Source organism: Gekko japonicus, unplaced genomic scaffold (genome assembly GCF_001447785.1).
Source record: "Gekko japonicus isolate JY-2015 unplaced genomic scaffold, Gekko_japonicus_V1.1 scaffold666, whole genome shotgun sequence".
Taxonomy (NCBI): Eukaryota; Metazoa; Chordata; class Lepidosauria; order Squamata; family Gekkonidae; genus Gekko; species Gekko japonicus.
Window position 1 is genome coordinate 164543 of NW_015160854.1, and position 12382 is coordinate 176924.

General features: G+C 51.8%; 1 protein-coding gene across 1 annotated transcript in view; it reads right to left on the reverse strand.

Moving 5' to 3' along the window:
* Nucleotides 1-925: 925 nt before the first annotated feature.
* Nucleotides 926-12382, reverse strand: part of GPR137C (G protein-coupled receptor 137C) — a 38062-nt gene continuing 26605 nt past the window's right edge. Inside the window, exons 4-7 of the mRNA XM_015421341.1 lie at nt 11844-11993; nt 7209-7334; nt 5997-6115; nt 926-1098 (exon numbers count right to left, since the gene is read on the reverse strand). Coding sequence (XP_015276827.1) covers nt 927-1098; nt 5997-6115; nt 7209-7334; nt 11844-11993 — 567 coding nt within the window. The 3' untranslated portion in view covers nt 926. The remainder of the gene's footprint in view (nt 1099-5996; nt 6116-7208; nt 7335-11843; nt 11994-12382) is intronic.

The window sequence follows — 12382 nt, forward strand, 5'->3', positions numbered from 1 at the left end:
CCCGCATTGGACAGGGGGTTGGACTAGATGACCCTGAGGCCCCTTCCAACTCTATGATTCTAAGAGCCTTCGCGGCCACTGAACCAATCAGGTGTCTGCCCGTCGTTGCCTCCCGGAACATGCAAATGACTTGCCCTTATGGATCCACTGACTCCAGAAAATGTTACGGGACCGCCAGTTATCGATCGTTAACGGACCAAAGAACTGGATGCTGGAAAACAGGCCAGCAAAACGGTCATGCAGAAATCGGGGTCCGCTTCCCCCTCATGATCCCAGGGCCACAGCGCAACGGTTATGAAGCTTTAACGGCAAGTGACGGCCGCCCGGTGAGAATATGGCACTCAAAACGTATTAGCATGTACTCCCCCCCCCCCAATTTAAAAGTACAAACCAAAAAAGCAAAGAGAGAGAGAGAGAGAGAGAGACCCGCCCCCCCGGAGAAATCCGAGAAACAGAGTTCCACTGGTAAATACGTGGAGGTGATCCAGTCCTCGCAAGGAAGACAAAAAACGGTGCCTTTCCCAGCTACGGATGTGCAATCAAAAGCAGTCCGCTGAACAGTCAAGTCCCGTCGCAGAGAAGGAAAAGGCCGGGAGGGGAAAGCTTTTATTCTTTGAAAAGGCTCAGTTTAAAAAGTGCAAAATATCCAACAGGGGAGAGGCAAGGTCTTCCAAAAGCTGCCTGCCGGCCTTCCGCTGCCAAGTTAGTGTCCGGCTCAGCCCGCACTGGCAAGCGGGTCTAGAAACTTCCGCACCAGCATTGGTTTCCGTCACTGCCGGTACCACAGGGCGGCGACTGACCCACACGCTCCCCGAAGGTGGAGTCCTCTAGCTCTGGTCCCAGGTTTTAAAATCTGTGGGTCCCAGCCGGGACTCGCTTCCTTCGCTCCGGCTGAAGTCCGCCCCCAACCAAGAGGTCTGCCGTCATCAGTTCTGGGGCGTCAGATGAAAACTGTGCTGATTCTTCGACTCCGCGGCTCCGTGCGCAAGGAGAAGGGGCCCCGCATCCACAGTAGATGTGCTCACGGGAGGGATCACAACGTTATTCTCGTTCTCTGTCAGGGAGCCGTACCAGCCGGGGTTTTGGGGAATGGCTAAGCTATGGAGAGAAGGGGGAGGGGGGATATAAGGATGTGGGGCCACAATTAACATATCACTAAGAGCAGAGAAACACAACACAACTGCCCTGGAGAACAGTCTACACAATTGACTAGTTATAACCAGGGGTCATTTCCTGCGGGAGCGCACAGGAGCGGAGCTCCGGCAGTAAAGAGCCCAGGGGGCGGGCACAGGCAACAAGCCCCACCCCCTGCTCTCAGCAGCCCTCAGTCAGAGCAAGAAGCAGCCAGGTAAGCTGCAGAGCCCCTTCTGCCCCCCCCCCCGGTCCAAAACAGTCCAGTGGCACCTTTAAGACCAAGTTTTATTCAGGTACAAGCTCTCCCTCCTCTGCGAGGACAGATCTGCTCGTCCCCCCCCCCAGCTAGCAATCCAAAACAGTCCAGTGGAGCCTGAGCGGTGGGTGTTGCCTTCTGACACACTTCCCGTGATGTCAGGGGGTGTGGCATATGCAAATAAGTTATGCTAATGAGTTATGCTAATGGCTAATTAGCTCCTGCTCCTCTTTTTCTACGAAATGACCCCTGGTTATAGCAGTTTAACCGTTTGTAACGTGACCTGAGCCCACTTGCAGCGGGAGGGCAGGACAGAAGTGCATTTTAAAAAATAAATAAATGAAGAACATAAGAGAAGCCGTGCTGGATCAGTCCAGTGGCCCATCCAGTCCAACACTCTTGCCGTACAGTGGCCAAAGGCCTGATCCAACATTGGCATCTCTTATGTTCTCATGTATGACTACAGAGCGTCACTGCCCCGGACAGAGGGTTCCCATACCTTGTGGCCAATAGCTACTGATGGACCTCTGCTCCATACATTTATCCAATCCCCTCTTGGAGCTGTCTCTTCTTGTAGCTGCCGCCACCACTTCGTGTGGCAGTGAATTCCATGTCCTAATCAATCTTTGGGTGAAGTAAAGGTAAAGGTTCCCTTTCTCGAAAGCCAGTCGAATCCGACTCTAGGGTTGCGGTGCTCATCTCTGTTTCAGAGCCGAAGAGCCAGCGCTGTCTGAAGATGTTTCCGTGGTCATGTGGCTGGCATGACTGAACACCAAGGCGCACGGAACGCTGTTACCTTCCCACCGAAGTGGTACCTATTTATCTGCTTGCAATTTCTTGCTTTCGAACTGCTAGGTTGGCAGGAGCTGGAACTAGAGACGGGAGCTCACTCCGTCATGCGGCACACCCGGGTCTCGAACTGCTGAACTACTGACCTTCCTCAGCCTGCAGTTCAGCGTCTTAACCACTTGAGCCACTGCAGCTCCTCCTTTGGGTGAAGTACTTCCTTTTAATGCACATGAACATCTTGATTGCCCTACATTAGGGTTGTGTGGTTGCACAAGGGAAGACTTTTGGTGCACGCCTCAGAGCACGTGACTACAAGGGGTTCATGTTCAGAATTTGCCTGTATCTGAAGGCCCATAGCTCAGTGGCAGAGCATCTGCTTGATATGCGGAAGGTCCCAGGTTCAATCCCCAGCATCTCCAGTTAAGGATCAGACCCTGGAGAGCTGCTGCCAGTCTGAGTAGGCAATACTGACTTTGATGGACTGAGGGGTCTGGTAAGGCAGCTTCACGTGTTTGTGGCCGGAAACAGAAACCTGCTCACTTATCTGAAGTAGTGAGCAGTGACTCTTGAAAGCTCCTCCCCTGCCACAAGTCTTGAAGGTGCTCCTGGTTAAGTGCGCGGACTCTAATCTGGGAGAACCAGGTTTGATTCCCCACTCTTCCACTTGCAGCTGCTGGATGACCTTGGGCAAGCCGTAGTTCTGGCAGAGCTGTTCTTGAAAAAAGCAGTTTCTGTCAAGAGCTCTCTCAGCCCCACTGACCTTACAGGGTGTCTGTTGTGGGGAGGGGAAGGGAAAGGAGTTTGGAAGCCGCCCTGAGACTCCAAGTGAAGGGCGGGGTATAAATCCAATCTCCTTCTCTTCTGCTACGGACAGACAGCCCTGATAGCTACTCTAGTACAGGCTTCCCTGGCGCCACTAGGCCTCCCTAGAGCCTGTAAGCCGCACCACTATAGGCTTCGGATCATGACAACTACCTTGTTCATTTTAACTGGAGATGCCGGGGATTGAACCTGAGACCTTCTGCATGCCAAGCAGATGCTCTACCACTGAGCCACAGCTCCTCTTTACAGCTCTCTGGGGTCTCCGGCGGAGGTCTTTCCCATCACCTACTGCCTGGTCTTTTTTAACTGGAGATGCCAGGGATTGAACCTGGGACCTTCTGCACGCCAAGTGGATGCTTTGCCACTGAGCCACGGCCCCTCCCAGTTGGGAACTTCTTCCTGGAGGCATCAGGGAACAAACCTGCAATTTTCTGCATTCAAAGCAGGAGCTCTGCGATGGCTTGGGACAAACCAACTTCCTTTGGTGAACACATATCGGAGGGGGGGGGGCCTTATACCAAACGAAATCTTTGGCCTATCGAAGTCCATATTTCCCTGCCTTGATTGTCAATGACTCTCCAGGGTCTCAGGTCAAGGTCTTGAATAGCACTGATCACCTGGAGATGCTGGTGATTGAACCTGGGACTTTCTGCGTGCCAAGCAGATCTTTTACCACTAAGCCTTGGTCCATCAAAGTCAGTATTGTCTACTCAGACTGGCAGCTGCTCTCCAGGGTCTCAGGCGGAGGTCTTTCCCGTCACCTCCTGCCTGGTCCTTTTAACTGGAGATGCTGGGGATTGAACCTGGGACCTTCTGCATGCTGAGCAGAGGCTCTGCCAATGAGCCACGGTCCTTTGCCAAAAGAAAGAACACATGAAGCTGCCTTATACTGAATCAGACTATCATTCAATCCCGGTCAGTATTGTCTACTCAGGCTGGTAGCAGCTCTCCAGGGTCTCAGGCGGAGGTCTTTTGTATCACCTGCTGCCCGAGTCCTTTCAACCCGAGATGCAAAGGATTGAATTTAGGACTGTCTACGTGCCAAGCAGATGCTCTACCACTGAGCCACCGCCCTACCTGGGCATCACGTGCCAATCTAATCATTCCACAGTAAAGTGTGTTGGCCGCTTTGGTGTGGCGTAAACCAGTTTTGGGTGTAGTGGTTAGGAGCACGGACTCTAATCTGGAAGAACGGGGTTTGATGCCCCATGCCTCCACATGCAGCTGCTGGTGTGACTTTGGGTCAGTCACAAGTTCGCTCAGAGCTGTTCTCTCAAGAACTGTTCTGGAAAGAGCTCTCTCAGCCCCATCTACCTCACAGGGTGTCTGTTATGGGGAGGGGAAGGGAGACACTCTGAGACTCCTTCGTGTAGTGAAGGGCGGGGGGATGAAGCCAGTCTCTTCTCTTCCTCTTTCCCCACTGCCTTCAACTTCTCCTAGCCTTAAGAACATAAGAACATAAGAGATGCCCATGTTGGATCAGGCCAAAGGCCCATCCAGTCCAACACTCTGTATCACACAGTGGCCAGAAATACCAGGTGCCATCAGGAGGTCCACCAGTGGGGCCAGGACATTAGAAGCCCTCCCCACAGTTGACCCCACCAAGCACCAAGCCTTATTATCTTTTCCAGCGACTCTTCTCTCCCCAACTGTTAGACTTAGCAAGGTTATATACACGAGCCACCAGAAAAATCATAAATGACCCATACGGACAACGGGGACTTGCCCAGAGGCTTTGGAGGAGGCAGTCGTTTGTCCGTTCTTGAAAAAACCATCACTAGACCCTATGGTCCTGACCAGTGCTCCCTCTAAGCTGTGGAGTCTTGTCAGCCAAAATTCTACTTTGCGATCTGCTGGCATTCAAGTTGTGAGCGAGCCATTGGGCTACTGCATCAATCAGTTTGCTCTGGAGCTGTCCTTCCTAGGCTAAGGCAGAAATGTGTGAGCCAGAGGCTAAAAAACTGTGAGCTGGCTCACACTCACTCAGCTTGGAGGAAACACCGGTCCTAACCAACTACCGCCCAGTGTCGAACCTACCGTTCCTGGGTAAGGTGGTCGAGAGAGAGCGGTGACTGAACAACTCCAGGCCTTCCGGTCTGGCTTCCGCCCTAGTCATGGGACGGAGACGGCTCTGGGCACTCTCACAGATGACCTCCGTAGAAATCTGGATCGAGGCGGATCGGCCCCTGCCTGCCCCGGACCCTGCCTGGTGGAACACGCTCCCTACTGAGACCAGAGCCCTGCGGGATCTCCTTCAATTCTGCAGGGCCTGCGAGACGGAGCTCTTCCACCAGGCCTTTGGGTTGAGGCAGCAGACGTCCATCTATGGCCTCCCTGAGGTTGCTGTCACCCGTCTGTCACCTGTCGACTGACCAGCGACAACTGGCCTTTAACTCACTGTACCATCGGGCCGGAACTTTATGGCCAACGGACGCTGTTCCAAGCAGTACCCATCGTCCTAATTGTTATAGGTCCCGGTCACATGGAGACTTTGCCTCGGGAGAAGGCACGACTGCCGGGCGGATTAAACGGGCGCGATCATATGGAAACACCTGGGAAGCGTCGCCCGCCTGCCCCCAGCCCATAGCTTACCGCGGCGTTAAAAAGTACCGCCCACGAGCCACTAGCAAACGGTTTGCCACGGGCCGCAGACGGACTGTCTCCGTCCGATCGCCCCGGCGCCCTCCTTTTGCCCCGTTGAAGCGCTGCAAGAACCACGCGCCGACGAAAAAATGCGGTTTGCTGCCGCCGCGTCTGATCACGTTGCAGTGGCTCGAATTGCGACGGTGCTCATAGCCACGCCTCCTCCCCGCATGATCTGGCCCATGTGACCTGGGCCATATAATGTTTTATTGTGTTTTAATGTCTCAAAATGAAATTGTATTTATTTTAATGATACGACCTGCCCTGAGCCAGCCTGCCGGATGGGCGGGATATAAATGCAAATAAATAAATAATAAATAAACACATCCCACCCACCCCACCAGCCACCTACCTTCCTCCTTCTCCTCTTCCGAGTCTGGGCAAATCATCATCGCTGTCGTATCGCCGGGGATTGTCGAAGAAGTACGCCCGGGAGTTGAAGCTGTGGCTGTTGATCATGCCCGCAGGCGTCTGGTGGGTTGAGAGGCCGAGACATGGTGATTCAAACAAGGCACGCGGAACTCTCTCTGGGAACATTTGGGGCGGCGGGGGGGGGGGGGGTGGGGGGCCAGCGCTTCCCTTATGTTACCCACGGTAGCTAAACTAAGCAAGCATGTGCGGCTGCACAGAAGTCAGGGACAAAAGAAAACAAAGAAAGCACGGCAGCTAGCTGACACCATATTGATGGAGGTAATCCCAATAGTAATGTATGGCTGCGAGAGTTGGGCTATAAGGAGGGCCGAGCGCCGAAGAATAGATTCTTTTGAACTATGGTGCTGGAGAAGACTCTTGAGGGTCCTTTGGACTGGAAGGAGATCAAATCAGTCCATCCTAAAAGAAATCAACCCTGACTGTTCCCTGGAAGGCGCTCTGAGACTCCTTTGTGGATTGAAGGGCCATGGGGTATAAATCCAATCTCTTCTTCTTTTACCTCACAGGGTGTCTGTGGTGGGGAGGGGAAGGGAGAGGAGTTTGTAAGCCGCTCTGAGACTCCTTCGGGTAGTGAAGGGCCGGGGATAAATCCAATCTCCTCCTCTTCTAATCTGGGAGAACCAGGTTTGATTCCCCACTCCTCCACCTGCTGTTCTCTCAAGAGCAGTTCTCGAGAGAGCTCTCTCAGCCCCACCCACCTCACAGGGTGTCTGTTGTGGGGACGCAATGTTCCCTCCAAGCTGTGGAGTCTTGTGAGCAAAAATTCTTCTTTGTGAGCTACTGGCCTTAAAGCTGTGAGCGAGTTATTTGGTTACTGCATCAATCAGTTTGCTCTGGAGCCCTCCTTTCTGAGCTAAGACAAAAATGTGTGAGCTGGAGGCTAAAAAACTGTGAGCTAGCGCACACTAACTCAGCTTAGAGGGAACACTCGTGGGGAGGGGAAGGGAAGGGAGTTTGTCAGCCACTCTGAGACTCCGAGTGAAGGGCGGGGTATAATAAATCCAATCTCCTCTTCTTCTTTAATCAGTTCACAGGCACATTAAAAACTGTTTGGGTTGTTTCCCCCACTGCGGTGCGTGCGTCCGCGTATATAAACAGAAAACTAGTCAACGAAAATCTCACACCGCCTTACCAAGTTCGGCGTCATCCTCTGTGCCCGGAAGAACAGGACCACGAACACGGTTGGCACGAGCTCCCACAGGAAGAGCACGACCCCAAAAACCACATACTCCTCACTGCTGACTTCCTCCCCTCGGGCCTGCAAGGACAGAGAAGACATCCAAGCTCAAAGGTCATGCACACAGGCATAAGCAGGCAAGGGAGCAATTCAGTCATATCTGTTCGCAAGCTTGAAGATAGACTCATACTATGCCCTCTGTGCGGGGCTTCCCTTGAAGACTGATCAGAGGCCGCACACTGTCTAGCAGCTCAACTTTTATTTCAAGAGTCTGATATACTGCCCTTCCACATTGTGCCCGATAATAAAAGAAACACAAGAGAAATCACGTTGGATCAGGCCACTGGCCCATCCAGTCCAATACTCTGTGTCACACAGTGGCCAAAAACACCAGGTGCCATCAGGAGGTCCACCAGTGGAGCCAGAACTCCAGAAGACCTCCCACTCTTGCCCCCAAAGCACCCAAGAAGACAGAGCATCACTGCCTCAGACAGAGTGTTCCTTCTATACCTTGTGGCTAATAGCCACTGATGGACCTCTGCTCCATATTTTTCTCCCATCCCCTTTTGAATACTAGTAGCCTATGCTTGTAGCCTGTAGCCGCCACCGCCACCACTTCCTGCGGCACTAAATTCCACGTGTTCATGACTCTTTGGGTGAAGGAGGACTACCTTTTATCTGCTTTAAGCCTCCTGCTCATTAATTTCATGGAGTGCCCACGAGTTCTTGTCTTGTGAGAAAGGGAAAAAAGGACTTCATAGAATCATGGAATGTTAGAGTTGGAAGGGACCTTGCAGGTCATCTAGTCCAACCCCCTGCACTCTGCAGGACACAGCCGAAAGATAGCCCTGCAACTTATCTGAAAGATGGTTGTCCAGCCTGTGCTTGAAAACGTCCAGCGAAGGAGAATCCACCACCTCCTGAGGCAGACTGTTCCACTGCTCAACCACTCTTACAATTAGGAAGTTTCTCCTGATATTTAGCCGGTATCGACTCCCTTGTAATTTCCACCCATTAGATCTAGTCTTGCAATCCGGAGCAAGAGAGAATAGATCCGCGCCATCTTCTACATAACAGCACTTCAAATACTGCAATCATGTCCCCTCTAAGCCTTCTCTTTCCCAGGCTAAACATACCCAACTCTTTCAGACTTCTTTCTCTACCTTCTCTGTCCCATGCATAATTTTGTAGACCTACATCATGTCACCCCCTCCAAGCTAAAGAGCCCTAACCTCTTTGATGTTTCTTCCATCCTCTGCACCTTTTCCAATGTGGTGACCAGAACTGCCCATAGTATTCCAGTGAGGCCGCACCACAGAATTAATACAGGAGCATTACGATACATAGGTTAACAATAAGATGCCCAAGCAAATGACAGTGCACAGTGGAGAAACGACGACTGAGGGGTGACATGATTGAGGTTCATAAGATTATGCATGGGAAAGAGCAGGTAGAGAAAGAGGTACTTTTCTCCCTTTCCCATAATACAAGAACTCGTGGGCACTCCATTAAATTGCTGAGTGGTCGGGTTAGAACGGATAACAGGAAGTCCTTCTTCACCCAAAGAGTGATTAACACTTGGAATTCACTGCCACAGGAGGTGGCGGCTACAAGCATGGACGGCTTCAAAAGGGAATTGGATAAGCATATGGAGCAGAGGTCCATCAGTGGCTATTAGCTACAAGGGATAGATAGGGACTCTGGGGCAAGTGATGCTCTGTCATCTTAGTGCTTGGGGGGGTCAACAGTGGGATGGCTTCTGGTGTCCTGGCCCCACTGGTGGACCTCCTGATGGCACTGGTATTTCTGGCCACTGTGTGATACAGAGTGTTGGACTGGATGGGCCTTTGGCCTGATCCAACATTGGCATCTCTTATGTTCTTATGTTCACACCTCTCCTGGCTCATTCTCAGCTCCACGACTGAACTGGTCACGTACAGAATAGTTTGCTCTGCTAACAGTTTACAGGCTCAATTCAAAAAGAAGCTTATGACCCTTTACGTTGACCGTACTCGTTCATCTCAGGGACTCATGAACAGTGTGTCAGGTAGCCCTGTCATAGGTCTGGAATATGTGTGTGTGTGCCCTCCCGTTTTCTGTCTCAGCTCACCCTGGCTCACCAACTGTTTGCTATCTTGCGCTTGACCTTGTAGATGCTCCAGCTGCACTTTTACTCAGCTGGGAAAGTTAACGGGTTTTGCTTTGCCCGCCCACACGAGATGTATCCATTGACTCATGCTTACCGGGGAGGATGTGTGATTCTAGTATAAGTCAGAGGCCATGGTATTCGCGGCCATTCCTGACACAAGCTGTACACGTGTCTCTAGTACTGGATTTCCCAATAAACAGTTATCTTCTCATGAAGCCCTGTGTTGCATAACCTGACTAAGGACCCTGACACAGTGCTCCCTCTAAGATGTGGAGTCTTGTGAACAAAAATTCTACTCTGTGAGCTCCTGGCATAAAAATTGAGAGCAAGTGATTTGACTACTGCATAAATTAGTTTGCTCTGGAGCCACATCCTTCCTGAGCTAAGGCAAAAATGTGTGAACCAGAGACCAAAAGACTGTGAGCTAGCTCACACTAACTCAGAGGGAACACTGCTCATGAACACACAAAGATGCCGTATAGTGAAACAGACCATCAAGGTCGGTATTGTCTACTCTCACTGGCAGCAGCTCTCCGGGGTCTCAGGCGGAGGTCTTTCACATCACAGATTGACTGATCCCTTTAACTGCCCTGAGCCTTTGGGGAGGGTGGGATATAAATCCAAAAATAAATAAATAAATAAAATAAATAAATAAACTGGAGGTGGCAGGGATTGAACCGGGGACCTTGTGCATGTCAAGTGGATGCTCTGCCACTGAGCCACGGACACTTACTAGACGGCTCTGTCAAGCAGTTCCTTAATAGGAAGGGGAAACCTGCAATGCCTTCTTTTTTCCCTTGGTGAGGGCAGAGGCCACAGATCTGTGGAACAGGCTTGGCATGTGGGAGGTCTCCAAAAAGGTTAGGGTCCTGCCAACCGGGAGCGAACCCTACAAGTCTTCACAGCAGAGAGAGGTAATGAGCACGGCAATTGTGCCTTTTTTCCTGCTGAGTCTCAGAGCGGCTTACAAACTCCTTTCCCTTCCCCTCCCCACAACAGACACCCTGTGAGGTCGGTGGGGCTGAGAGAGCTCTTGACAGAAACTGCTCTTTTTCAAGAACAGCTCTTATCAGAACTACGGCTTACCCAAGGTCATCCGGCAGGTGCAAGTGGAGGAAGAGAAGAAGAAGAGAAGAGATTGGATTTATACCCCGCCCTTCACTACCCAAGGGAGTCTCAGAGCGGCTCACAAACTCCTTTCCCTCCCCCTCCCCACAACAGACACCCTTGGAGGCAGGTGGGGCTGAGAGAGCTCTTGACAGAAACTGCTCTTTTTCAAGTACAGCTCTTGTCAGAACTACGGCTTACCCAAGGTCATCCAGCAAGTGCAAGTGGAGGAAGAGAAGAAGAAGAGAACAGATTGAATTTATACCCCGCCCTTCACTACCCAAAGGAGTCTCAGAACGGCTCACAAACTCCTTCCCCTCCCCACAACAGACACCCTGTGTGGTAAGTGGGGCTGAGAGAGCTCTTTCGAGGACTGCTCCTGAAAGAACAGCTCTAAAAGAACTTGTGACTGACGCAAGGTCACACCAGCGGCTGCAAGTGGAGGAATGGGGAATCAAACCCGCTTCTCCTGGATCAGAGTCCGTGTTCCTAACCACTACACCAAACTGGCTCTTAGAATCTCCTTTCAGTTTGGTGTCGTGGCTAAGTGTGCGCGGACTCTAATCTGGGAGAACCGGGTTTGATTCCCCACTCCTCCACTTGCACCTGGCTGGATGACCTTGGGCAAGCCGTAGTTCTGATAAGAGCTGTCCTTGAAAAAGAGCAGTTCCTGTCAAGAGCTCTCTCAGCCCCACCCACCTCACAGGGTGTCTGTTATGGGGAGGGGTAGTGAAGGGCGGGGACGGCAAAGGATGAGATGCTTAGACAGTGTCATCGATGCAACGAACATGAAATTGAGCAAACTTCAGAGGACAGCGGAAGACAGGAGGGCCTGGCGTGACCTGGTCCATGGGGTCGCGAAGAGTCGGACTCGACTGTGCGACTGAACAACAACAACTTCTTGAAAAAGAGCAGTTTCTGTCAAGAGCTCTCTCAGCCCCACCTACCTTAGAGGCAGTGTTCCCTCAAAGCTGAGTTGGTGTGAGCTAGCTCACAGTTTTTTACCCTCCGGCTCACAATTTTTTCTCTTCGCTCAGGAAGGATGGCTCCAGAGCAGACTAATTTAGGCGGCAGCCAAATCACTCGCTCACAACTTTAATGCCAGTAGCTCACAAAGTAGAATTCTTGCTCCCAAGACTCCACAGCTTAGAGGGAGCATAGCTTACAGGGTGTCTGTTGTGGGGAGGGGAAGGGAGAGGAGTTTGTAAGCCACTCTGAGACTCCTTTGGGTAGTGACGGGCGGGGTATAAATCCAATCCCCCCTCCCCCCCCCTTTACGGGGATCTTTCTGGAGGGGTGTCTGTGTGTGTGCCTGGTTCAAAGGCCCTCGTTACCTGATCTGAAAGGTTGTCCCAGCCATAGTTGAAGGGACTAGGCACGCGGTCTGGGGAGACGGCCAACGTCACCAGGTTATAGAAGGCCCTCGACGAGCACAAGAGGATGACCACAGAACCCACGAGGAGCGCTTGGCAGACAGACGTACCCTGGAGGGGGAGAGAAAGCGCAGGCAAAAGAGAAAGAGGCGCATTAAAAATACAACAGCTCTCTCTCCGGTTAAGTGCTTATTTCACGTCGGGTAAACTGTGTGCAGGGGAAAGGGACCTGGAACAGCTATGCATCAAAACACCGCTTTTTAAATAATTTGCATGCTCCAAGTTTACACAGCCACGGAGAAGCGGATGCCACTGAAGAGCCCAGGGGTATTCCGGCAGCCTCGAGGACGGCCAGATGGCTCTTATCACAGAAAGGAGTGAGCAAGATTGGTTTGCTACTGGATCTCCCCCAAGGGGCGCGGGGAGCGCCCGCTCTGATCTGCTCAGAAGCGACAACCCAGAAGGTCAGACCAGAACCAAGGGGTTGAAATTAAATCGGA